We start from the raw sequence: 27558 nt of genomic DNA, 5'->3' as shown, positions 1-27558 counted from the left end.
AGTAGATGCTGCAAAATTTCCTAGCATAGCTCCCAAGAAGACATAGATATTTCTCATTGCTAAGTGTTAGAGGAAAAAAAAAGGGCCTGTTTCACAAAGCAACAGAAGTGTGCTGTGACATCAACTGTACTAACCTGTAGCAATCACTTAATTGTAAAAAATTAAATATCATTATTTAACAAGAGTCATCCACAGCTGAAATGGTGCAACTGGCTAGAAGAATTTTTTTCTTCAATTGCTTGCAACCTTTCAGCTCATATTTCAACTGAAAAAAAAGAATTAGGATCTTGATTGAAAAGCTGCCTAGAGCCAGAGAATAATCCAAGTGTTTCCAATAGTTGTTCACTGCACAAATGAAAAGGTAACAATCCAGTGTCTCCATCTGCACCTTGATGCATGTTGGTGTTTTTGGCCTAACAACTTAAATAAAAGGCAAACTGTTGGTGACACATTCTTTTGGTCATGAATGTAACTCATATAAAAATGTACCATAATAAAGCTCAGAGAAATGAGAAGGATTTCATTCAGTAGTTCTTCAGTACTTGAATTAACATGTTGATTTCACCAAACAAGATTATCTTGATTCAGCCACTTTCACTGAAAAAAAAAATCAGTTTTATTTTTTTCTCTTTAGGACACTGTAAGCTCTGTAAAGGTTGGGGGGCTGGATATGATTCTTTTGAAGAGGCCAGAGTTACTAAAAGATTAAATAAGTGTGAATTTGTTTCAGAAGCCTTGTATTTGGATTACGATTTAATGTTTTCTCAGTGTTCTCCCACTTTGAAACTTGTGAAAATTATTGTGGTGATTTCCTGTTTAAATCAGAACAATAAAAATATGTTTTTTTCCCATTTTAGTGTACTCAGATTCACTGTAAAAACACGCTAATATATGTTAAGGCTTAACTTCAAGTTCATGTAATTTCTTTTATCCATTTCAAGGGTTTAGTAAATTGGTGAGCTGAAATCTGATATCATTTGAAAGAACAACTTCAAGCTCCTTATACTTTAAAAAAGCTAGGAATAAAAAGCAATAAAAGAACAATACACAATGCACTTAGAAATACAGTCCTTTCTTAACATGGCCTTCAAGATAACAGGATGATACTTTTTGCGGTTGGCATTTCTCTTCTGATCTTCATTTGAAGAAACATGTGCCCCTTGCAGGATACTTTACCAGCAAGACATAAATCCTGCATTTAGTCAGTACTAGATTTGATTTTTAACATGATTGTAAATTTAAATCTCAGCAAGATAACCTAAATACTGTGGAAAGTAAATCTGCCAGTGAAAAATATTCATAATATTTTTCTTTTGAAGAATTTATAAAGAAAACATGGACTTTTTAGGTTGTGAAACAGCTGAATTTAATACAGTTTAAAATACACATTAAAGGAAATATCAACAGATGACTAGTCTTAAGACATCACTCTCCAAAATACACATTTTTTTTTCCTCATGGAATAATAGCATCTGAAAATCATCAATATTTCCACATTAACTGCGACAGACCATGGCAAATATAATTTTCTGAGAACTTGATTGACAGCCAGGTGGTTAATGCACTAAATGGAGGTAGTGAATCAGTCCACTAAAGACCCATTTGCCTCCAGATACCTGTAACATCTGACTTCTCAATTAGTTCCTTTCCAAGTTGTCATTACAGAAATAAGTTTATAGCAGCAAATATGCCATATCTTCACTACAGGAGCTCTCCGGGATATTTTTTTTTCAGTTTTATATATATGTAATATTCATACACATGTAACTGAACACCTAAGAACTACTGGTGCCTCTTCTTGTTTCCCATTTACCCTAAATGACTTTTTGGAAGCCCTCTTCATTCCACCGTTGTAGGTTAAAACACAGGCAGGAAAACTTCTGCTTTGTAGTAACCACATTGCAGTACGATTTCTCTTCAGTAGATTGTGCAGAAATGTAAATTTAGTTTCTAGTCCCACTTCAGTTTTAAGCTTCCTATGGCCAGCAGTACATAAAAGGGGGGACTGCAATATGCATTGCAGTCAATTATTAGAAAACATTTTTTCAAGCAATATACTTCAAACTTCTCCTAGGATTTGTATTTGTTTACAGTGCCCACAATCAGAAACAAGTAGCATGGAGTTGCCATCTACTAACTGTAAATTTCTACTCTTGAAACAAAGACACCCACTTCTGCTCACACCTTCCTCCGCGGTTCTTGCAACTTAACAGGTCGGAGGAATTCAGCCTTAGTGTTTTCCACTGTCTTTAGACTTTCCTAATTGTTTGCCAGAATGTACTTTCTCAAGTTTAAAACTGATGTCGCTAATCAGATTATAACAAGTAAAAAAGTATGGATATGTCCAAAAGGGAAGAGCTGAGGAGATCAAAAGTCTTGGAATGACTTTGAAGTGCTTCTACAGATTGCTTCTATTTCAGTATTTTTAATATATCAAATATCAAACAGTATAAAAATTACAAAATATTGCTAAAAGGTAGCAGGAATATTGCTGCGAGTTTTTAAAACGTTCTAGTGGATGCTGTTACAAACATTACTAAGTTAATGCAATGAGTTCTTTACACAACTTTGAAAATCCCTGTCCCTCTGCAACATTTCCTATAAGTAAAAAGAAACCTAGAATGTTCATATATATATAAAACATAAATTTCTCCACTATCAGGAGTCTTCGTGTATTTCTGTTGATATCCTCAAAGAAACTCTCTAAAAGAAAAATAAAACAATATCAGCTTAAGTTCTCTAATACAGTACAAGGAGATAAATATATAATGTGACAAGTTAAAAAAAAAAAAAGGAATATATAATGTGACAAGTTAAAAAAAAAAAAAGGAAGGCTTATTTTTCTTAGACTCTGGCGGTTGTTTTTTTCTGAATTAATAGTTTAGCTTTATGTGAGCGCTGGTTAGGACAAAGACGACAAAATCTTAAAAATCTTTGTCATTGTCAAACATTAGCATTGGATTTCAAGCTATTTTATATCTGTGAATTTAAAATGTCTGCATTTCTATTTAGTTTCATTCCATCACTTTCTCTAATTTATTGTGTTCACAATATTTATATATAGTTAAATTCTCAGTGTTCAACACTTCAGGATCTGTGATCTGAAGTGGACTTATCAACTAATTTAGTCGCTCTGAGGACTACAGCATCGTCTGCAAATATGTATCTCCAAGGGAAGAGTTTGACTTTTGATAAAACAAATAGCATCATATATGGAGACATCAGAGAGCAATGGACTGGCAAGAAATACCATTACCCCAGATCTCCCAAAATGGTAAATTTAATGCTGCATGCATTTCTGAATGATACTTTAATGTTTCTGTAAGGTTTAGAAGGCAACTATACACCCTTAAGACAATGCATTGTGTAATTCTGGACAATTACTTAAAAAAAAAGAAGTGTTTTGTTCTGCAGAACCTAGCTTTTTGCCTTTTTTTTTTGTTGCTTTTCCTTTTAATTAGGCAGGGATGTCAAACTCATTTTCACCGGGGGCCACATCAGTCTTGTGGTTGCCTTGGAAGGGCCAAATGTAATTTTAGGACTGTATATAGGTAGGAGCGGTTATATTTATACAGTCCTAAAATTACATTTGGCCCTTCGAAGGGAACCATGAGGCTGATGTGGTCCCCAGAGAAAATGAGTCTGACACCCCTGTAATAAGGGAAAGCCACTACAGCCATGGTCTCTTCAGTACTGTTAGTCCAAAGAAAAAGGTATATAAATGCTTGCTATCAGATAGCAAAACATATGTTAACTCTGAAACCCCAGTTGAAAATTGATTTCTGTATATGCTTATAAAAGTTATGTACAAATTATACATAAGTATTGAGCACTTCCAAGCTGAACAAGAACATGAGTAAAGATGCAAGTAAATTAATTACAAAGTTTTACATTATCTGATACCAAACTTCAGTTATATGTGAGATGACTTAGAGGGTTCTCACTATTTTTCCTCCCTTCCCACCTCCATGAATTCTGGATATGGTTTCCAGCAATTTGTCACAGCACCAATTGTCTCACATATGTGATCTTGATTATTAGTTCTACAGTTAAACAAGTGCTTGGATCTAGTTTTTGACTTTCTGGGACTTGTGTGAGGCAAAGATGTATATGAAAGACCTACATATGGCACACGACACCTACAGTACCTACAAGTGAGTTAGTTCATCTTTGTAATTATGGTATAAAGCAGCAGTTCGCAGTTTTTTCTGCCTTAGGCTCTCTACTACAGTCCTGCAAAGATCCAACTACTTCAGGGTGAAAACAAACATCCAGAAGTCTGAGAAGGATAAGGAGACCGAGATCCTCCTAATACCTACAGTAATATCCAGAAGGTTTTGTCCTCAAATGTCTGCAAGTCACTTGCCCCAAGCAATGTTGTTTTTATTTTTATTTTTTACAAGGTCTTTTGTCACAGTCAAGCCTCACACATTGGTATTTTCAGCAAAAAAAAAAACATGAAACATTGCAGCTAGAACATACTGTGTAAACAACAAGAGTTGGCAAAGCAGAGCTTGGCAAAGTAATTTCAAGGCATGCCTTTTGCAAATTGTAAAAAAGTATTTTCTTTTTAACTAATCTAATATTTTGTCTTCCTTAAAGTCAGGCTTGATACATCACAATGTTCAGCTACTCAGACCAGGAGGTTTTGATGTCAATACTTTCCAAAAAGTATTTTATGTTCTTTGCATTGTGAGGCAACATACATCAAAATGTATAGTTTTTATAAAGAAAGGAAAAATCTATGGTTGAAATGTGTTGGATTATTATGTAAAAGCCCTCAGGTAGAAAGAAATGAAGTTTTAGTTGCATCATATATTTTGGTATTACGTCACCTTTAGAGGGGCACTCTCTACAAAAAGATTGATTAAAAAAGTAGAGGATATTAATTTACTGAGTAATTTTCAAGAGCAGATACCTATGCAACTAACAAAATGTTAGTTGCATAATAAAACTGTTTTTAATGTTTCAAAAACTGGGGGAAAAATATTCATTAGGTAGACAGAAATCAGTTCTGTGACTGACAATTTTTTTTCTGTATAGCTTTAATATATCTAGCTGAGTTAAAGAACGGTAATTTTCTATTGCATTTGTCGTTATACAACTCATAGCACTTCTTAGTCACTGTTAAAATATGTAGATACCAACCTGAAAATCTCTAATGAACGTTAGGAAGAAGAAGATAAAACCAAAGGCCACCGTCCATTCACAGATCGCGCTCAACAAATGGTAAGTATAATCCTGAAGAAATGAAACATAAAATGAATTTTCAGATAAAGCAGCTAAACAAATATATTGTGGAATGCTATAAAAATAGACCAATATTCTAAGACTTATGACTCATCATCCCAATACCCGGTTGTATAGAAGTCAATTCAGATTTAGTTTTTACAGAATGATAAGTATAGTTATCAAAATTCCGTATGTTCCATTGAAGCAATATCTTGTGTGCTAACATAAAAAATAGTACAAGAAAACTACAACTAGCACAAGATCAAAACACAGCTTGAATATAATCTGCACCTAAAAAAATTTAGTTCTTATGTGAGGGATACAAAAATGCCCATATTCAAAACTTCTACTCAGAGCCACTGAGTTTAGTAGTACTATCCCTTCTAGTAAATTCTCATGATGTTTTAAAAGGTGGGGCTACCCCTGTATGACAGTTCCTGACAAGACCTTTGTTTTTAAGTAAATCATGATAGAAAACTACATAATATGACACAAATAGAAAGTAAAGTAGTTAATAACGTGCTATCAACAAATACGCCATCTATTTCAGTAAAACCTTTTTCTCGTCCTTGCATCTCAAGTGAAACAAAAAAAAGTGAAACCAAAAAAACAGCACAACAACAACAACCAACCAACAAGCCAAGGGGCAGATTGTGAAGAATTATCTCACAGCCGCCTTGCCACTCTTTGGTTGAAGTACATTTGCCAAGTTTGCTTTTATTAAGCTCTTCAAGCAGGATACACTGTCTGCATTATTTAACCCACCTTTTTAATACCTCCCTGTGGAAAATTTGTTCAAAAAGAAAACTTGCCTTTTGTAACTGTCAGTCTGAGAATACTGAAATCAATTCAAATACCTTATATTGATGCTATTATGCTTCAGGTCAGACCCACAATGTTTATCACAATTGTAAAGACTATTTAATAAAGAATGGTGAGAAAGCTGAGAAAACAGATATTGTAAAAACCCTCAAAAACCTCAGAATCAAACTGGTTCACTTTTGTTTCATGTATGAAGTTCATTTTCCAGAAATATGACTGTAAAAGGAAGTAGAACAACTCACTTCTGGAGTATTTTTTTCTACCATTTGTTCTATGGGTAAGCTTCAAATGCTTGGTTAAAATGAAAGTCTAACTCTCTCAAGACTGACCCATCCATCACAAGTTTTGTTACCCAAGCCACAGACAGTTTTCTAATGAAGAAATGACGGGAAACCAGCATTGCACAAGTTGGTGAGATTTTACAAATCTGTTCACGATAATACACTACTCAAAGTCTCTGAAGAGTCTGTGATGATACATACTTTTAGATAAACATAACAGCATACCCCAAATAATATGTTACCAGGAAAGATGGCTACCTAATGAGGTTTTACCTTTTCACCTGGAGTCCAATCAATTTTTGTCATGGAAATTCGTGAAGCGAACACAATCACTGGGAAAAACAGTGTAAAGGAAACTATAAAAGTTTAGTAATAGTGAAAATGTCTGCTTATAAAAAAATAGCCCATCTTCCCATTTTGTAACACAGGTGGTCCTGAACAACCAAAATATCAAATCAAATATTATGAAAACAAGTAAATGAAACACATTATTGAAAGATAACTGACAGCAGCAATCAAACCAAATTTCTGCACAAATACAAGTTTCTGTGAGGCCTTCCAAAGTACAAAGCGTAAGGGGAGACACTCCAAAACTTAGATCATATTCTTGATTGAGAACTGTGGGAGCAGAGTCTGCATTGTTGGAAGGGGAACCACGTTGGTTTCTATTGGTCCACAATAGGTGCCTTGGTATATTTGTACAACTTTCTCTCAGGACTGGGGCCCTCTTTAAAAGCCCTTGCACAACTGCTGAAACTAAAAGCAGGCTGTAGCTGGCTGGCTGATGTGATGATCTGCTGCAACCACTTTTCAACACTGGCAGATCACTTAAAGACCAATAAAATAAATGGGATGGTTCTAATTTCTGCAGGCTGTGGGAAAAGCCAGTAAGTGTGCTGAATGTGTCTCTAGGGGAGGCATTTAATGAAGCCAAGCACTGACCAACATGATCAAAAGCATCTGCTTAGAATTGAAGGAAATCTTGTGTATGACATCTGTATTTTATATGTCTGTGTGTCAGGTTCATTTTAGAAGCAGTGCCCTCTTTTGCAAGCCTTTCTCCATAACCTCCTTCAAATAAATGAGGTTGGATAGTTGGTCTAGCTTTATTATTGTGTGATCCTATGAAGAACATCGGGGCATTAGATTCAAATACACTACTGAAAGAAGATACAGCTTTTTAGAAGACCCTGAAACTCTTCATTATGCTATTAATGGTGCCTCAACATGCTATATGCATTATTATAGCAGAAATATTACAGAGCCCTAAGAAAATATTATAAGCTCATTTTCATACTTCATCAGCAATAGTTAAAAGGAAAATCATGAACACATAAAGGGAAAACTGTGGGATACACCATAAAGGATACTAGGAATGAAAGCAATGCATGATATTACAGATATGGCCATCCTCACGTGACACACAAAATAAGTGTTCCATTGTGGACAGGACTTGTAGGAGATTACAGACTGCAGTGTAATATATACAACACCGGAGCCAAATGCCACCAAAGCTCCTATGTCATGGACACTGGGAACAGCCAGCTCCTGGAAAGAGAATCAGCACAATGGTTAGCTGCTACTGTTTGTAGAGTGGTAGGAATCAATATGCCCTGAGAAGATTGATGGCCACATTACACTGAGCGCGTACAAGCAGTGGGAAACAGGCCCTTCTCCAAACGGTTTACACAGGGAAGGTGAAAGCAAACAGAGAAAGAGTAGCTCAGAGAGGTAAACTAACCATATCAAAAGCCACCAGGTTATACTCCTTTCTCATGTTCACATAAAAACATAGATCAGTTTTGGTGCTGTTCAACAGTTGGTCTATTACCACAAACAGGAAATGGCTTATGTTTTTCTTAAGAGGTTCTTATACCTCCTTTTTCCCTTTACCCTGCTGATTCTTTTGCATTAAAAGACTAATCTGCATTTTGTGGCCATATTCTAACTAATAGTAAAGTTTCATGGGAGCTATTCTAAATAGTGACTGCTATATCTCTGTCCTCCACCCTCCAGTGGCCAGCCACAAAGCTCCAGGAAGTAAGTCCACAGAAAATTAGTTATATATTAAAAAAAAAAAAGAAAAAGAAAAAGTGTTACTTAAAATAAGCTCTTAATACAAAGGTCTTACACTGCCAGTCTCTTGAATTATTCAGCCCTTCTACTCACATTCAGCCTTTTCACTCACATTTACTCCCCACATCATCAGACACTTTTATTCATGTTCCACAACAGGTGAAAGTGTGTATAAAATTCCAGTATCACTATAAGTGGCCTATTTTTTGTAATACCCTACCTACGGAAAATTGTCTTTAAAACACAAACAAGTAGAATACCCAGTAACAAAACTGATGAAGGTTCCGGAGAAACTATTGTATTCCAAACGCTTTAAAAAAATACAAAGTTATGCCACCTGTGAATCCAATATCAGACAAGTAAGCTAGCTTTAAAGCTCCTTTCTGTCACCAGAGTATAGCAAAACATGTTATGATGTGACCTACTACAGTTCTATTATAGTGATTCACGGAAACACATCTACATCCTTTCATTACATAATTTAATATCTTTCCTGCCTGGAGGCCACTTTTATCTCTGTCTTGTAATGGTGAATATGTTCACATGCTATTTTAAATTATTTTTCCCTGTGCTTTTCTTTCTGTTCTTTCCATTTTATCTCTCTGATATATGAAGTTCTGTCAGATCTTAAAGCATGCTCCTCACAAAGGTATTTTAAGTGGCATCTCATATATACTTGCATTTTCTTCTCCTCTGTTCCACATTTTACCTGCCATATAGGAATGACAGGATTTGGTATGGAAAGCATTAATCAAGCTTAACTGTTTTTGCTGCTTAACTGCTTTTGCATTTAGTCCCATGCACAATACACAGAGCTTTTCCAACATGGCTCTCATGATTGCTTCTATAAAACTGCTACAGCTTCCCTAAAAAGCCTACCACACTCAACCCCTACAGAACCTGGGAAATGTTGTGACTTCCGCTATGGTAAACCTCCGAAGCTTTCTAGTCAAAGACAGGAAGATCTCTCTTTATTCACCTGTAATGTCTAACAGGCAAAAATAAGCCTGCTAAGACCCAGCTTCTCACCTTGCCTTATTCATTAAGTGCTATGGGATTTTTCCTTCCACATCCAATTATCTTCTTAAAGCTAACTCTCATTTCTGTATTTCAAGTCTTTCATTTCTGTATTTCAAATACTGTGTTATTTAGAATAGAGAACAAAGATTTTATTCATGACCATTACTTATTTTCTCAGAAACTCTTTTGCTTTCAGAGGACGCACTCCTAGTGTTTTCTCCCACCTCATTGCTCACTTTTGCTAAGTGTTCAGAGACCAATACCATTAAAACCCCATGCTACCTACAATATCTTGAGGCAAAAAGAGTGAAAAAAATTTCCTTACAAATAATTATGCTACTTAAAAGACTTACCACAAATTGTACTAGACTTGAGTAAATAAAAGCAAACTTTAAATATTTCCAGTAAAATTTCACACTGAAGCCTTTTAAACAAACTAGATATTTTGCCTTGAGGAAAGAGAAAATTAATTGATGCCCAACAATGTAAATCAGCTCTATTACAGGATGCACGTATGGTCTTAGCTTACCTGCTGGGGAAAAAAAAAGTGTAAAGGAACAAACAGGTAGGGCACATGAATCTGAATTTTCTGCATGACCCACTGATCAGAGGGACTAGACTGAATGCTAAAGAAATAATTCCAGCTTTGCTTTGGTCTCCTGACTTGAAACTATCACTTGACCTTGAGCAAATCTCACAGCCTCTTCATTTCTGTTATTTCTACTGGTAGATGGGGATAAGAGTGTACTGGTCACTAGTTGTACATTATGCAGTTAAAAGTCTGAAGACTTGTAAGCCACCATTTCCATCTTCCTGGGCATTTAAGCATGCTCAAAAATCTGCTAGGTCAGATCCTTAGATCATTACCATGTTCTGAACTCTTCCTACAAACTGCACCTAACGTGGAAAGTAAGATCAAAGCAGAGGAAAGAGAATCAGGTGAGAAAGGAGTTTATGAACAGGTAACGAGAGACAATAGAGATTCGATAAGAACCAATGCTAGAACTGTCAAGGAAACTTTGGAAACTTTAGGATCAAAATTTCTTCTTCCTTGAATCTCCCAAATTATTTTGCATTCCTGATTTTTCTTTTCCTTTTTGAAGCTCAGTTTGTTTTCTATTTCAGTCAAGCAACACTGTTTCCCATCATCTAACTTTTTTTATGCCACATATAAATCTAATCAACAAGAGTACAGATATTTAAAGTAGATTAGCATGCTCAGAATAGACTGTAGTGCCTGTAGTGTTTGCAATCCACACACACTGCCTGGAGGATAAAAGAGCAAGATATCAGAGTAAGGCAGAATTTTGTGTCTGAAAATACCATGTCAATTACATGCAAAATTGTATTGGCAGCTGAAGCTCTGACAATCTTTATTTTCAATTTCTCTGTATGTTGTCAGGTCACTATATTAGCACAACAGTATTCACTAAAATATTCCTCAAGGAAGACCATCCTTTAAAAGAAATAATTCAGCTGTTTCCACAAATTCAAAGGGAATATCTCAAACTACATGCCAATTAAACTTGACTTGATTCTCAGCTGAAGTTTTCAGTGCAATTGTCCTAATAATTCCCTGTGTCAGAATCTATAATGAGACGTCTTATCCTTTTTGGCAAATTAATCAGGAATTCTACGTGTCTTTATCAAAAGACTTAACATGTTGTTATGCCATCTCCTACAGACTCAAAACAATGAGCTAATATTGTGTTCAATGTTCTAACCTGTCAGCTAAGTCTAGTTTATTCTGTAGAAAATGCTGCTAATGCACGTGTCATCATTCAGGTAACAATACAGGTGCTTTTGCTAGTCCGACTTATTCTTCCCTACCTAACTGTAAGCAAACTAAATTGTGAATAGCAAAGCTTTTTTACAGTAAAACTTTCATATTAAAATTTTTTACAGCAAAAGCATCTGTATTAAGTTTTTTTCTAGTACAGACATGCTACAAGACAAGCACATACCAAACCCCTTACTGACATAGCTGTACAAGCAAAAAATCTAGTTTATAGAGAGAAAGAAAATCTGTCTTTTTAAAGTCACTGAAAAAAAGAAGAAAGAAACACATTTTTACTCCATTTGACAAGTATCCACATTGGAATAATGTGAACTGCTCTGATCTATTTGATTTTTTAACTGGTAAAACTGTAGCTTAATTTACGATATGAAATACATGGTCATACCTGAAAAGTTGCAACTATGCCCATTCCAGTACAGCCCATCAACCCAATACATAATGAAAACATGTTGCATGAAGACCCAACAAAGTGTGATGACTCATTTTGCTTCTCTATTAATAAATATCTGATGCACATTGTAATTACAGCTGAAAAACAAAAAATACATATTGTGTTAAATGATCATGGGTTTTTTACATATTAACACCTTTGCTCTATCCAAACCAATACATACCTAAAAGTGCTGAAATATTAATCATAAAACCAAAGATACCACTCTCTGGAGGTTTAGTTCCAGTATCACTAAAGGAGAAGAGAGAAGAAATTAAAAGTTAATGGACATCTGTGAAATAGAAATGAGACTTACAAATGAAACCCCAAGAGAAATGTAACCTGACTGAACTGCTGCTATATGCATAAGATATTTAAACATATAAATTGGAATGTTGCCTGCTGCACATTTAAGCTTCATTTTTAGTACTGATGTCTCCTTTTAGAAAGAAATTGTATTTTTAGAGCATACTATTTGAACTATATTTCTTCCTTTTCTGTACACAATATGCAGAGATGTGACGGATGTGACATGGGGTAAGAGTGTCAACCTGCTTGAGGGCAGGAAGGCTCTACAGAGGCACTTGGACTGGCTGGATTGATGAGCTGAGGCCAATTGTATGAGGTTTAACAAGGTCAAGTGTCAGATCTCGCACTTGGGTCACAACAACCTCAGGCAGCGCTACAGGCTCGGAGAAGAGTAGGTGGAAAGCTGCCTGACGGAAAGGGATCTGGGGGTGTTGGTCAAAAGCAGGCTGAACATGAGCCAGCAGTGTGCCCAGGTAGCCAAAAAGGCCAACAGCACCCTGGCTTCTATCAGGAATAGTGTGGACAGCAGGACTAGGGAAGTGATTGTCCCGCTGTACTGGGCACCAGTGAGGACCCACCTTGAATCCTGTGTTGAGTTTTGGGCCCCTCACTACAAGACAGACATTGAGGTGTTGGAGAGAGTTCAGAGAAGGGCAACGAAGCTGGTGAAGGGTTTGGAGCACAAGTCTTATGAGGAGCGTTTGAGGGAACTGGGGCTGTTTAGCCTGGAGAAAAGGAGGCTGAGAGGAGACCTTATCGCTGTCTACAACTACCTGAAAGGAGGTTGTAGCATGAAGGGTGTCATTCTCTTCTCCCAGGTAACAGGAGACAGGACAGGAGGAAATGGCCTCACGTTGCACCAGGGGAGGTTTAGATTGGATATTAGGAAAAATTTCTTCATGGAAAGGGTTGTCAAGCACTGGAACAGGCTGCCCAGGGAAGTGGTTGAGCCACCATCCCTGGAGGTGTTTAAAAGACACAAAGATGAGGTTCTTAGGGACATGGTTTAGATGTGGACTTGGCAGTGTTGGGTTAACGGTTGAACTTGATGACCTATAAGGTCTTTTCCAACCAAAATGATTCTGTGATTGCATGATGATTCTACAACAGAGCAATACTTTGTTCATGAATGACATAAATGATGACATAAATGACATTTTAGAAATTAAGTTTCTTTTATTTGCTAAACTAACACTGTGATAGAGTAAACCATATCTAATGTAATTCACATGTAATGTAATATGTGAGAGAATTTGACTTAGTTTCCTGATTTGTTTGAAAGGACTTTACCCAAGGAGAGCAACTGCATTCCAATGCCTGGGAGCATTCCTAGGCACTGTTTAACTTACTAATGTAGATACAGCTTAAGAGTACTCTAGGTCCAAGGTGTTGTAATTATTTTCTGCTGAAGCAATTCACCCTCACACGGGATAATTAGAAGTTCATTGGCGAGACACAGCGTGTGAGAATATCTACAGAACATATACACACATGCATACATCCTATGAAAAACATCATATACACAAAATATATGTTATGTAGGATATAGGATGCCTTCATCATAGAATCCTTTTCCCTCTCTTCTTTACAGATATGCAAACACCCCCACAAACATCCACACTGGAGAATGCCCTTTCCTTGCAAGAAGGACATATTCCTGGGAGTATGTGGATTCAACTCCCCTCAAGCAGGACTCTTCTATACAAGGTGAGTGCTCTGTTGAAATAAGAATACTGCAATGCCATCAACTCTTTACACTATTTTTTCTTCTCCGAAGTACACTGAGTTGAGAATATCTATTTGATCAGGCTCTGTTGGTCAAGCCAACAGAAAACATGTAACTCACAAATCTTTACAGAATTTGGGTATTATTGTAACTAGTACCAAGAGGCACAATTGTGTATGTAAACAGAGACACTCAAGGAACTCTGCTGTCAGGAATGTAAACACACAGGGATTTTAGCTAATGCCAAAGTTCAGTGGAAACCACGCAAAGATCCTGAGAATGAAACTTTCTCTTAGGTGTATGATGGGACAAGTAGGTACTTTTTTTTTTTTTTTTTTTAATGTGATGCAAGAAGATGAATATTCTTCATTCCAACAGTGAGGCCAGATTAGTTTCCAGTGGTAGTGAGGCCAGATTAGCTTCCAGTGGTAAACTTCTGCACCTACTACCTAGTGCAGCCAAAATTAAAAGCATTCAGCATGAATGCCTCTGTTCCTAACACCCATAAGAGAAAGCACTCTCTACAGAAGTAATCTTTCTTAATGAATTTTTGACAATTTTGTTAATTTCAAGCCAAAAAAGTATGACCACATCAAAATTTTTTAGAAATTATATTCTCTTACAATCCCCTTCTATGTTACAGAAGCATTTGTGTAATCAGTTGCTAAGAATGCGAGGAAGCTTAGGGCGAAGGGAAAATCCTTTTCTATGAAAAGCTCATGCAAAAAATAGAGAAAAATCTTGTATTTCTTTTGACTAGATTGGTTCCAAATTCTCAGACAACAAAAGCTTGGATCAGGCTTTTAGACAAGTCTTTACAACTTCTCAGGCATTGAGAGTCCCTATTCATCTGTATTTTCTTGCTCTGATGCTTTCTGAAAACCTGCTCCAGCTTGTACTCTGTGTTAGTCTTGTTGTTCTTTGATAGTGGAATTGATGAAAACGGTACAGTAACTCTAATTTTTTTGTATGCCACTTCTGAAAATCATCTTAATCCATTCTTCATTTAGCTAATTTTTTAACCTTGAACGTCACACCTTTTCCTCATCTTTCTGGAGTGGTTTCATAAATCTGACAAAGGACTCCATTTAAAAAATAGGCCTCTTGTGACAACCTTGAAGGACTTTTGCAAATCAGAAGCTGCTCTATGCTAAGTACAGGACTCTGATCACTTCAAAGCTTTTGGAAAACTTTAGGTGAGAAGAGAATTGAGTCGGCACATGCAAAGAAAGCCATTTGCAGTTCTTGAAACACTTCACATCATAAGAGCAATACAAACAGCCTGAAATGGCACTGAACTCCATTTGTTTTTTTAATTAAAGCTTTTCTCAAGCTAAAGCTTTACAGGTGAATTTTGCTATTGTTGATTTTTAAACCAAGCAATCTTAGATACATGGTTTCAAGAAATTTCATACCAATAATACTGTATCATATCTACAATGCATTTACAAAGTATTGCACTGTACTTCTAAGGACACAATCTTTGTAATACCATATTTTCCACTGAAAAATACCTGGAGCTAAATTAAGATATAGGTACATTTTTGTTCTACTTCTGGTCTGTTGCTCTGGTAAAACAAAACAAAACAAAACAAAACAAAACAAAACAAAACAAAACTATTTGTGACAGTTACTTTCTTTTCATGAAAAAGACAAAAGCAAATGGCAGATATGAAACAAGAACATGTGCTCACTTATTTGCAATGGTGCATAAGTAAGTACAACCACCACAGAATAGATGAGGAACCCCATATGAAAATGACAGCATTTGTATCACTGTGTCGGGTAGGTGAATTCTACAGTCAAACAGCCTTCTGAAGAGTGGAAAGACAAGAACTAGAGGAGACAGGGAATAAATATTTTAGAGCCTGAAGAGTCAGTATCATTAGATTTTCTTCATAGCCATCATAAACTATTTATCTCCAAACTGAAGTCCCAAAATCTTAACCTAGGAAGATTATATTCTGCCTATGGGGATCCTCATTGATCCAGAGGTACTAACTGGCAGCAGATACCTTAAGGAAAACTCCCTTTACTCTTTCACTGAGAATTCAAACCACCAAACAGGCATCCAGCACAGCCAAATTAGTTTGGGTTTTTAAGTAGTATGAGCAAAAGAACTAATTTGGGCACAACTTAATAATCTTTTAGTCCTCAGCTGCTAGAAACCACAAAATTATATTTATTTTTATCTACCCATAAATGTATTTATATGGTTTACTTGAGACATTAGCACAGTTTCAATGACAAATTTAGATGTGGTCTTTCACTGTGATAGCTGTTACATGGTAAATAAAACTAACAAGTTATCTCAAAGCATACACAGGCTACTTGAGGAATGTAAACAAGAATTACAGAAATGTTGAACTGAAATTGATCAACATTTTTCTCCTTTGTGTAACTGGAATTTCCCCATACAAGCTCTACTTAATTTTTATAGCTCATTTTAAGAGATTGCACAACTGAAATGTTGCAACATTCTTCCTCTTTCTTTTTATCAGTCTAAGTTTCACTAAATCACGTTCTTAATCCCATGATTCAGATGCTCAGGCTGAAGCAATGACTGCAAAGTAATATGAACTATGTTTTGACTATTGGCCTGAGTACTTAGAAGGAATCACCATATTAGTCCCAAGTGCACCTTCCACGAAGATCACATGCTTAGACCATGCACATTTAGAATTATTACATGTTGTTCACCAACAGCCAATGTATATCCTTAGTCCAAATGTTTTGTTAAAAGGATGTAAAATAAACAAGACATCTGTCTTTTGAAAAACTTTACTAGCAAATGTAGAGGACCTGAAACATGAATGGGCTGGAGATTTTTTTCATCACTGACACAGCCTCATCTGTCTTGTTGTTTTTCTAGGGTATTGTGATTACTTAGTTAAAGGATAAGAATGACCTTTTCAGTGAGATATTCAGTTAGATTGATAGGTATGGCAGCTGTGATACATTCATCACTTATGCATCTGTGACGTGTAGGTTTAGTCTACCTCTTTTGAAAGAATGACACAAGATATCTGGGCTGTCAAAAACTTGACTGTAAACACAATTATACAGAAAAAAACCTTCCTGTTTTCTCATATATTTTATTGAAGGACATGGATTCAACATAAGAAACATCATTTGTCAAATGTCTTACTACAGGACCTCAAAATCCTTCTGAGCACAAACCATGTACTGAGCATGGACGCAGTTATATCAAATGGTTTATTTTTCTTGGTTAAAAATGCACAAATGGCACTGGTTACCAGCACTTTTGTGTCAGTAAAACTGTGTATACAATCAAGGAACATCATGAGTACCACCACTATCATTAAGGCAATAGGTTATTTGTGCATGTGCAAGAACAAGGCTTTCTGAGTCCAGATTTGGGCAATCTTAAAAAAATTTGCTAACATAAGCATGAAGCCCATCTTTCTTTGGCTCAGTTTGAATGAAGCTCAGCTTCCTTGTGGGTCGTGGTATCATTTGCACCATCTCACTTGCTTATGATGACAAGCCCTGATTTTCAATCAAATTTATGTGTCTGTACAAATCAGGTTAGAAGTCTTCTAAAATTATGCACATCCATTAAGCCCTTCAAGGATTTAGGTCCAGATGTATCTTGAAAGATGTATTTGAAAGTCTCTTTTTAGATCTTCTATATGTCAGAGACCAATCTTGGATTTCTGGTTTACTTAATCTAGTAAAAGCTAAATACTAGTAATTTCACAGTTTAAATGTTAACATGAGTAATGTATAAAAATTATTTATAGAGAATTGTGCTTAAACAACTAAGGTTACAGAAAAGAGATGCCAGCCATCTCTTGGGGAGCCATTTACACTCATTGTTCCTATGCTGAAATGTTAAAAAAGCGTGTTTGTGGGGCTGCATGTCCTACAAAAGCTATTGTAGGGTTTCGAGTCCTGTCACCATCTGGTGTACTCTGTCCCAGCTCTTGAACTACACAAACAAAACTACATTTCCACCACTTACTCCATCAGTTTTGCTAGGAATTGGGCCTCCAGGATACTTTGACTCCAGCAGAAAACTGCTTCAGCTCCTTTCTACCACGTCTGTCAGTGTTCGGGTCCCGTGGGTCTCAGAGAGACCTGGGTGCTACAGGTAGTGATGGGTGACAGGAGCAGGTCCCTGCTCTGCCCCCCGCTCACGGCGGGGCCCTGCCAATGCTGCTTCTCCTCCTCCGGGGAGCCCCACATCCGTGCCGGGGGCCCATCCCCAGCAGCGGTGGGGAGGAACCGCGGAGCCGTCGGGGCGGGAGCCCCTCAGCACCTCCGGGCTAAGCCGCCGCCTCAAAGCCCCCGGCCGTCACCCCCCAATCCTGCCATCACCCTGCCTCACCTGATGTAGGGGACGAGGGGCTCGACGTGCCCGGCCAGCACGGCGATCACATAGGAGATGATGAAGGCGGCCGAGGACCAGCTGACGAGCAAAGCAGGGACGAAAGCCACGCCGGGCATGCAGCACAGCATTGCCGGCGGCTGCGCTGCCCGGGCCATTGGCGGCTTGGGCGGGAGCGCCCGGCCGGGCTCTGTGGCGATGCCCTGAAGTCACGGGCCGTGACCGAGGACTTGCGGGACGCTCACACACACACACAGACACACACACACAGACACACACACACACACTCACACGGGCCGCCTCTCACCCTCCCGCCTAACACGTGTTGTCCCCCGCCGGGCACCACCGGCAGCCGCGGAGATTCCCCGCCGTCCGCCGCCGTCCCTTCACTTTCGTTTCTCCTCAGCGCTCTCCCGGGGGGCAGCGACAGCTCCCGCCCCGCCCCTCCCGCCGCGGCTAACGGCTATAACGGCCCGGCTGGCTGCCCCCGGGCGTGGGGGAACCAGGGGACCGGCCACTTTTTAGCGGCAGCTCGAAGCGATTCGGAGGGGTTTTTGTCGACGCCCGAAAAGCTTTCCCACAGTCCCAGCCACAGGGGGGTCTGTCGCCACTCGTGGGGCCACGGCGCCGGAGATGCCATCTGGTTCAGAGACCCTGAGGTGCGAAGGTCTCATTGTGGAGTCCTACACGGTACAAAGCTCACCCAACTTGAACTTGGATTTAAAGCACATAATGTAGCCTTGTTTTGCACATCTTCTGGAGGATTCACTTTTTCACACGCTTAGAGGGAAACCACAGTTCAGTTCTAAATCGTGCTGTGTTCCGCATTTTTGCTTGGGTTTAACCTGAAAGCCATAGACAATCTGTCGAGGTTGTTTCTGTTTCCTTTGACTGTTCATATTTATCTGCCTTCCAAACTCACATCCAAATGCATGGCCACCATTCTGAAACACAGTTTAATATGTGCATACTCCACATCTCTCCTTTCGTCTCCTTGAATATTTATTGTGAGTCTTGTCTCCGTACCTTCAGTAGAATGTCCTGAGTTGGAAGGGACCCACAAGGATCATCGAGTCACAGGACAACCCCACAGTTCACACCATGTGTCTGAGGGCTTGTCCAGTCTCTTCTTGAACACTGTCAGGCTTGGGGCTGTGACACTGCCCTGGGGAGCCTGTTCCAGTGCTCCAGCACTCTCTGGGGGAAGAACCTTTTCCTAATGTCCAACCTAAACCATCCGTGGCGAGACTGGCACCTTGTATGTACGTACATATTCCCTGTGGTAGAAGTGTACTAAGTTAGAAGGTGAGTACTTTGCATGCCTTTCAAAGTATTGGGAAGTGAGGTAGAAATTTATTAAAAGGACTTGAGACTGCATACATTGTTGGAAGTACTGAAAAGTAACCAAATAAATTATTCTACCACTAACACTGGAGGTACTCTTCACACTACACCTTTTGGCAGTAGCGTGGTGCTCACATTCTTAATGTATAACTTGAGTCTAATAATTCACTGCTGCTTCATGAACTCAAGCACTTAAAAAACGAAAGCCCATCTCTTTTCATATTGGCTAATACTTCTGTATTGCTCTAAAAGAAAGATATTTTAGGTATAAGGAAAGCAAAGGTTTGTGAAAACAAAACAAAAGAAACACAAATTCATACTTGATCTTTCTGTAGGTAATCTGTCATCTAGTAATTTAAGTAGCAGAACTTTATAGCTGACAGAAAGCATTCATTTCTTTTCAAGTTAGAAATGCGAAAATAATGGAACAAAATTTCTATTTAAGCTGTCTTAATATTTGCATCTTTGTTTTATTCCCTTGAAACAGCAAATTAAAAGAAATACTATACTGGCACTATATCTAGTCTCTTTGCTAAATAAATGGACGGCAGATATATATCAATGTTCACCAGATTTATGGAGGTAGCATTTGACAATGTTTTGCCAGTAACATAGTATTCCATTTTGATTCTTTGCTGAAAGAGGGTCGTATTCACTTTATTTACTGCATCGACATTTAAGTGACATTGTTGGAAAAATGTTTCATCCACCATTCTGCAAAATCACATTATACTAACTATAGTTTTGTGAGTAGTAAATAACTCACTCTTAAGTGAGAGTTCAGTACTTAAAGTCTTCACATGACTTTTTGTAGTGCCTGGACACTATTTGGAGTAAGAGAAAAAGGCATGTCTTTGGCTCAAGCAGGTGGTAACTTAGTGCTTGGCAATCACTGGCAAAGGCACTTTGTTGCTATGTAAACATTCGTTATAGCTCACCTGATGTTTCTTTACACTTTTATTGTAGAAGGTAGTCCAGGTAGTCCGTAACAACATATAATTTGAGCAGTGATTTTTTTTTTTTTTTTTTGTCAGCACCATTAGTACTATGTTCTTCAAAAGATCATTAGGAATTTCAAGGAGTAAAAAATACAGGCTACTCATAAACTTGCGGGAAGTCATTTTATTTGCTGGTCTTGAGAACATTAGTGTGATTTTTAAAGAAGGTCTATATATTTTGATTTATTGTGCTTTGGACGAATTATATTAAAACACTTGGCAGTATAAAAATATAAAGTAACTATGGGCTTTAATGTAGCTTCACTGGATTTTTGTAGATAAAAAATTAGATAGGAGCCAACACACATCCCAGAAGGCCAGTCATATCTTGGGCTGCATCAAAAGCAGCATGGCCAGCAGGTTGAGGGAGGTGATTCTGCCCCTCTGCTCCGCTCTGGTGAGACCCCACCTGGAGTTCTGTGTCCAGCTCTGGAGGCCTCAGCACAGGAAAGACATGGACCTGTTGGAGAGGGGCCAGAGGAGGCCACAGAAATGATGAGAAGGCTGGAACAGCTCTGCTGGGAGGACAGGCTGAGAGACTTGGGGTTGTTCAGCCTGGAGAAAAGAAGGCTCTGGGGACACCTTATTGAGGCCTTTCAGTACTTAAAGCGGGTTTATAAGAAAGATGGAGAGAGACTTTTTACCATGGTCTGTAGTGACAGGACAAGGAGTAATGGTTTTAAACTGAAAGAGTGTAAATTTAGATTATATATAAGGAAGAAATTATTTACAATGAGGGTGATGAGACACTGGAACAGGTTGCCCAGAGAAGCTGTGGATGCCCCATCCCTGGAACAGTTCCCAGGCTGGACAAGGCTTTCAGCATCCTGAGTTAATGAAAGACGTCCCTGCCATGACTAGAGGATCTTTAAAGGTGCATTACAACCCAAACTATTCTATGATTCTGTGGTTTAGAAAAGTGATCAGACTACTTTCTATATGTTTAAAACATTGATATAAATTTATGCTTGTCAGTGGAATATAATATCATAATAATTAGAAAAATAGATGTGTCAAGATATTTAAATAATAACATCTGTGTCAGTGATTTGAAAACATATGAAGGTAAAGGAAATGTTGAGGAAGAGACCTAAAATAGGCAATGCTGGTGGTACTTGTGTTCCCACTTATCTTCGATTTTACTCACAATCCGGTTTCTATGGATTTTATATATATTATATGTGAGTATTTTCTTTATTGCATTACTTTCTGAGGAAAGTCAGGTAATTTCAATTACCTAAGAAGCATAAAGAGATCTGTGCAAAGTGTCATGTAAGAAGCTCATTGTTTTGCTCTGTTACCTACATAGCACTCTTCAGTTTTCAAAACATTGTGTCCTTGAATAAATTTTGCCTGGGCACTTCCCATTTGAGAAGGGTTATACACTGGTTTTTAAACTTATCTCTTTCCCATTCTGCTCTCCTTACTGTTTTAACCTGTATCTGATTAAAAGAATGCACTCATTACTCAAATGCACTCCTGATGCCTTCTGGGTGTGTACACCATGGACTTTTCAACTGCTGGTGAAAAGTTTATTTATTTTTCATTGACAGGCATTTTCTTTCTAACAGAAAACACAGGTAGCTAAACCAACTTGGGAGGAAGGGCTGGTTTGAAGGCTCATGGACTGAAGCAATAGTGGGGCAATCACTTTTTCTAGGTACATAAGCATCTCACTTTGAACACTGATAAGAAGAATATTCAATAGTACCTTTTAAATCTGGACAGGTTACTTGCACCCTTCACTTCTCTGGTGTGTGTCTATCACATCTAGATCATTTTTTAAATCTTTTTCTCAACATCAGAAGTGGCTAGTGGCTAATGATGTGCTAGGTCCAACAGAAAACCTCCTGGAAATGGGGACTACCTACTGCTGAAAAACCTGATCCTGTTTTCATTTGTTAAACTAGATTTGCCACAACAATTTACAGATGTTGGTTTGTCTGCCTTTACTGCAGCATATTGCTAAATACAGGGCATGCAGCTATTTCATTCTGTTTATACCATGCTTTGCACATTGCTGGCTGCACCACTGTTTACTCCTTTCAAAAACTGCCTTTTTTTTCTGTCTGGTCACTGTTGCCATCAAGGTCTAACAAGGCCACAGAGAGCAGCTACATATGCTTCAGGCTAATATTACAAAACCTCTTTATCTTGGAACGGTTTGTCTCAAGCTGATACAAATGTAACAGACAAACTTACTTAGTATAATGTAATTCTACAAAACCTAAATATTTTGTCCAATTTTGTCTTTTCAGTTTTAACAAACTGTGTTTTCCACCCTTTCTTAGCCTTTGCCAATGTCCTTCATAGTTCTTTTATATCACAGATTTGTGCTACTTAACAACTCAGATAAGACCACAAATAATATGAAATAAAGTCAGAAAGATTACTCTTGTTCAGTAAAAGTGCAGTGAAATCAGTATCATGAGGCATAAGCAAATGCTCAGCTTTGCACCTTGCACTGTGATAACCTGTGGGAACAGATCAGCACTGTTTTCTTATTTGGGGGAGGAACTCTGGATGGAGGAAAAGCTGGTGCAACTCTGGGAGTCCCAGAGAAAAGATTATGAGCAACGCCTGGGTCTTGTCTGTCTGGGTCTTGTCTGTACCAGCTTTTCCACACTCACAAACAGCAGTGGCAGATAGAGGCATCAGGTTTTCCAGTGGTACAAGCTGTGCATTGTTGCAGCCCATTATCAGGGTTCAATGGGAGGCTGAAGTGCTGCTAGGGGCAGGAGAGGCCAGAGGCTGCCCATGAGGACCCACCTGAGTGGGTTGCTCAATCTTATAGGGCCATCTGCCACTGTTTTGCTGGAGAAACCCCCCACCCCCGGTCATTCTCCCTGGATGGGCCCTGGGGGATTCTGATTGTTCCTTGGAGGCTCATGGAGCAAAATTTCAAAGTCTAGTTTTTCTGGAGATAACAGTAATTCACTGTAGGTGTAGGGTACAGGAAAGTAAAGGACTTGTGATGAATTCTTACCATGTTCTGAAATAAAATAGACATGAAGAACAACAGTTAATAGGGCTTTCCAAAAAGATCCTGTAGTAACTATTTCCACTCTACTCTCTTTGTAGTCTCTTAAGCAATTTTAGACATAAAATCTATATTTCCAAGCAACAAAGGAAATTGCTCATCCTAAACAGGTCCTTTATCTATTTCATCCTTCTGTCTGATACTGTGATCCATATTGGGTGATTGATAACTAATCAAAATTAAATGTTCTTCTAGGGTTCTGACTCTCCATCTTACTACTGTCAGGTAAAAAGAATGTGCCATTTGATACAGCCACAAAATCTTCTTGAGCACTCCTCATCATTAAAGGCGCCTCCATTTCTTTCTGCTAAGTGTGATGCTGATTGGATTTAAAGGACTACTCTGCCCATTCTAACCATCAAACACATGCAGTCTGTTCTCTATGCTATTGCAATTTGTTAGGATTAACAAAAGGAACATAAATTCCATCACTATTATGTAACAATGACAACAATGTACTAAAAACCCTGTGTTTTTAGTGTTAAAATACAAAATAATACCTTTTTACTCCTTAGAATAATCAAACATTTGAGAGAACCAGATTTTACTCTGATAAACTCTATTCTACCCTAAATACAGTGCATTCTAACTCCCTGTTTAATTTAACTCATTTCAGTACTTGATGGCTCTTCATTCCATCTTCCACAAAAGACAGGGCAGTTGATATTCTGCAGAAGAACTAGACCATGCCAAGGTGACTGATAATTTAACCACAATGACATTGTACATCTATCTGGAAGGTTTCAAAAGATTTATTCTGGCTTTCTGTAGGCCTTTGTTATTTTACTTTGAAGTAGTCAGAAAATAATGGGATCTTTCAGAATAAAATGTTGGCAAGTATTATGCTTTGAAAATTTGATTTTGGTGCCAGGTGCATATGCTGCCTAACCTTCATCTAGATGCTTGCTTTCAGAGATTTTCAAAATGTCATTGTTCCAATCCTTTGCTCTCCAGTCACTGCCTTTTTTTTCCTCTGTTTCATATATATTATTGTTTTCCTTTTTTCTTTAGTTACACTTCATATCTATTATACCAGCCATGCTTTTCAGCTTATTGCAAATATCCTTTGTAGCATCTGCACAAAGAAAAAAGTAGTGAAAAGGGTAGGATTTCTGTTTAAGAGATAATAAAATGTTTTTTCCTGAAGAGAAATGGGGCCAGTAGAGAAATGGGGTCTGAAGAAAAGAAAAAAAAAAAAAGAAGATTCTATAATCTGTCAACAAAATTTTCAGGTAAGAAGTCATAAATGCTCCTTCCATACCTATCCAGAGGGTTAGGAGCTGAATATCTGAGAATTTTCAAAACTAGTGAGACACCAAAGTACCGAGCATGATTTTCAAATTTCTACTTTTGCTACAGTATTACCTGAAAACTCTCACTAGCTGCATATAATCAGAATGCATTCACTCATGCTGCTAAAATTACTTCAGATACTACTTGATTTAGAGATAATCCATTACAAGGCATAACCTCAGGGAACAACGTCATCTCTCAGAAACTCATCACTTGTATTCAGTCTCTATTCTAGAGGTAATGTCAGTGGCACAGAGTCTTATCAAAGGCTAAGATGTCTACAAATGGTGAATCAAAATTAGATTCTTTTTTGAAGGATGTTCAGTCACCGTCTTTTACTCTTTTATGTTCTGAAAGAGTAATGTGATTTAATTATTGTATTTGATAGATAGCTGTAATACCAAATTCATTGTGCTGTACTGAGCTACTCATTCCAATATGCCTAAGGGTACTGCTTTAAATTTCAGAAGTGTAGGTATTAACATTCAGATATTGGTTTTTGGTGGATGAAGAGGCAGAAAGAGAACTCTGAGAAGGCCCTATTGTCGCCCATTTTCTTTCCATAGAAAGTGCTAATGCAGATCTTCAAAAAACTGACAAGCACACCAGCCTGTTTTGACTGCTGTTTAGGGCCTAGCCCTCTAAAAAGTCCTCTGTTGGCTCCTAGGTGTGCAAAAGATACATAAATTCTCAGAGGAGCTTGTCCTTAAGAGTTTGTTAATGTAGTAAATGATCAATGCAAGTGTACCAGAGAAACCTTTCATGGGCTTTGGCAGGGAAGAAATTGGCCAGAGCTGTTGAGAGGGGCTGTAGGTCCCTGTTGGTGGGTCAGCAAGTGTCCCCAGATGCCAAAATGTCATGCTACAACTCAGCTAGCTTTAACCCAGCTGCTACAGATCATGTTAGTTGTGAAGACCTTGTAACACAGCTTTTGCTGTGAACTATTGACTCGCATTCTTCTTACCAGGAGCTCACATAACCTGCCCTAAGTCCACACTGGCAAGGTTTCACTATTACTCATCTTCTGCTAAACAGACAAAGCTACCCTGGATACTTACACATGCTATTTTTACATGCTATGGAGATGTAACATCAATGGTATGTATTGACAACCAAGGAAAAATTAGGAGGTTTTCTAAACTATGTTTATGCTAATAAAACTGCTTTTATTACTTTTTTTTCCTTAAATGTTACTGAAAAGAGACTGCTTAGACCAGATGTACAAAGATAATTATGGAATAGGCATTTAGGCAGGTGTGTAGATTATGACCAAAATCGACAGGAATTTAGACACTTTTATAGGAGCTTTTGAGGATTTCAATCCTTCTGAGCATGTGCATTACAAGAGTGAGTAGTGAAACAGTTGGCTACCTTTTTCTCCTCTCTGTCCTTCAGTGTATGTGGCAAACCTCTTCACAGCTGCGTTTTTACAAATGATCTTAGAAAATCTCTTGTGAATAGGGAAGAAATAGAAATTATGGTTCCATAATTACAATAAGCAAATGCAAATTGGCCTCTGCCTCTGCTGCAAAACTCGTCTATCATGATAGCCAAGTTGCTTCAAACTTTCCACCTCTGTGTTCTTTAGTTTTGCTTGCCTGACTTGAGACACCTCTGAATGCTCAGAAATGCAACTAAAGTCCCTAAGAGCAAACTGCTGAGCCTTTAGAGTACTACCAGTTAGGTCCTGTAATGTGAAAAATTGGTTCTAAAGTCAAAGCAGGCATAAAACTTTCTGAATTTTGTCCTTGCCTCTGTGCTCAGTAATATTTGCTTCACATAAGTGCTACAAGATTAATTCATGTTTGTGAAACAGACCATAAAGTGATGAACATTGGAAGTCTATGAGCATGTTTAATCTCTTTGCTCTAGTGCAAGATTCATGGAGTGTGCAGTGAATATTATTCTTGGCTGAGACACCTGAGATACTAAGTTGACTGTTTCTGGTCTTCTGCTTCAACCAAAGATAATTACATTATTGCCTTGGATATTTAGCTCTTACTCTTCTCCCATCCCACTAAATTAGAATGTAAATGATTTGCAGAGAGTATTCCACAATACTTCAGCTTTTCTAAGGAAGGAACAGTGGGAGTGATTGTTGTTTTCCCACAGCAGACATGAAGAAGAGTAGCAGCAACTCCTGCCTTCCTCAAGCCTTTGAACATTACAAGATGTCCGGTCCTGTTTAAGAGAAGTAGTTATTACTTTCCTTTTGAAAATAGCTTCTACTCCCTTTCAGAAAGAAGGTCTAACCATAGTAGGAAAAACATCTCAAATTCAGAGAGCTTTCCGAGATTTAAGAGATGTAAAATGTTGGTGAACTTGCAGAAAATCAGGATCAAGATAAAGTGTGTTTATCATTATTTGACTGCTTATTTAGTTTAGTTCATATTCCACAGAAGGCATATCTTTAAGCCCTGCTACACGCATCTTCAGGTTAATGCAAATACAAGTACAGGGAAGCAGATTATTCCAAGAGCCCAACAGTTTACATGGATAGTGATTTGGCAAGGCCCTTCAGTGCATGTTTGATTATAATGGCAGCTCCTAATTTTTAGATACCCTGACACCTAGTGGAATTTACAGCTCCAATCAGAATATCTGGCTTCATTTGCCTGTACAGTGACTGGAGAAAATGAAGAAAGTTAAGTATCCCATTCTTGGATACAACAGCAAGATACTCACCTGGACTGCCTAAGCAATGCATTAGATAAAATGTGAAAAAAAGAGAATTTGGCCTGAGCCCTGCCCCTTTCAGAGACATTCTCATAAAGCTGGCTGCAAAGTGATGCAAGGTCCCTGGTCTGGTTTATGGTTTTCAGCTTGGAAAGAATTTCT

At 38.0% G+C, this 27558-nt stretch overlaps 1 protein-coding gene across 1 annotated transcript; it reads right to left on the bottom strand.

Annotated features, from left to right (window-relative positions):
• Positions 1 to 1349: 1349 nt before the first annotated feature.
• Positions 1350 to 18438, bottom strand: DRAM1 (DNA damage regulated autophagy modulator 1). Its single transcript, XM_082070016.1, has 7 exons — positions 18046 to 18438; positions 11844 to 11911; positions 11615 to 11757; positions 7706 to 7883; positions 6609 to 6667; positions 5149 to 5241; positions 1350 to 2703 (listed from the first exon to the last, which is right to left on the bottom strand). Exons 1-7 carry the CDS (start codon positions 18201 to 18203, stop codon positions 2659 to 2661), a joined length of 744 nt encoding a protein of 247 aa, XP_081926142.1. The 5' UTR covers positions 18204 to 18438; the 3' UTR covers positions 1350 to 2658.
• Between the last annotated feature and the right edge of the window lie 9120 nt (positions 18439 to 27558).

Source organism: Streptopelia decaocto, assembly GCF_964273445.1.
Source record: "Streptopelia decaocto genome assembly, chromosome: 1".
NCBI lineage: Eukaryota > Metazoa > Chordata > Aves > Columbiformes > Columbidae > Streptopelia > Streptopelia decaocto.
The sequence above is the reverse complement of the archived record's forward strand: the minus strand, read 5'-3'. Positions and strand labels throughout refer to the sequence as shown.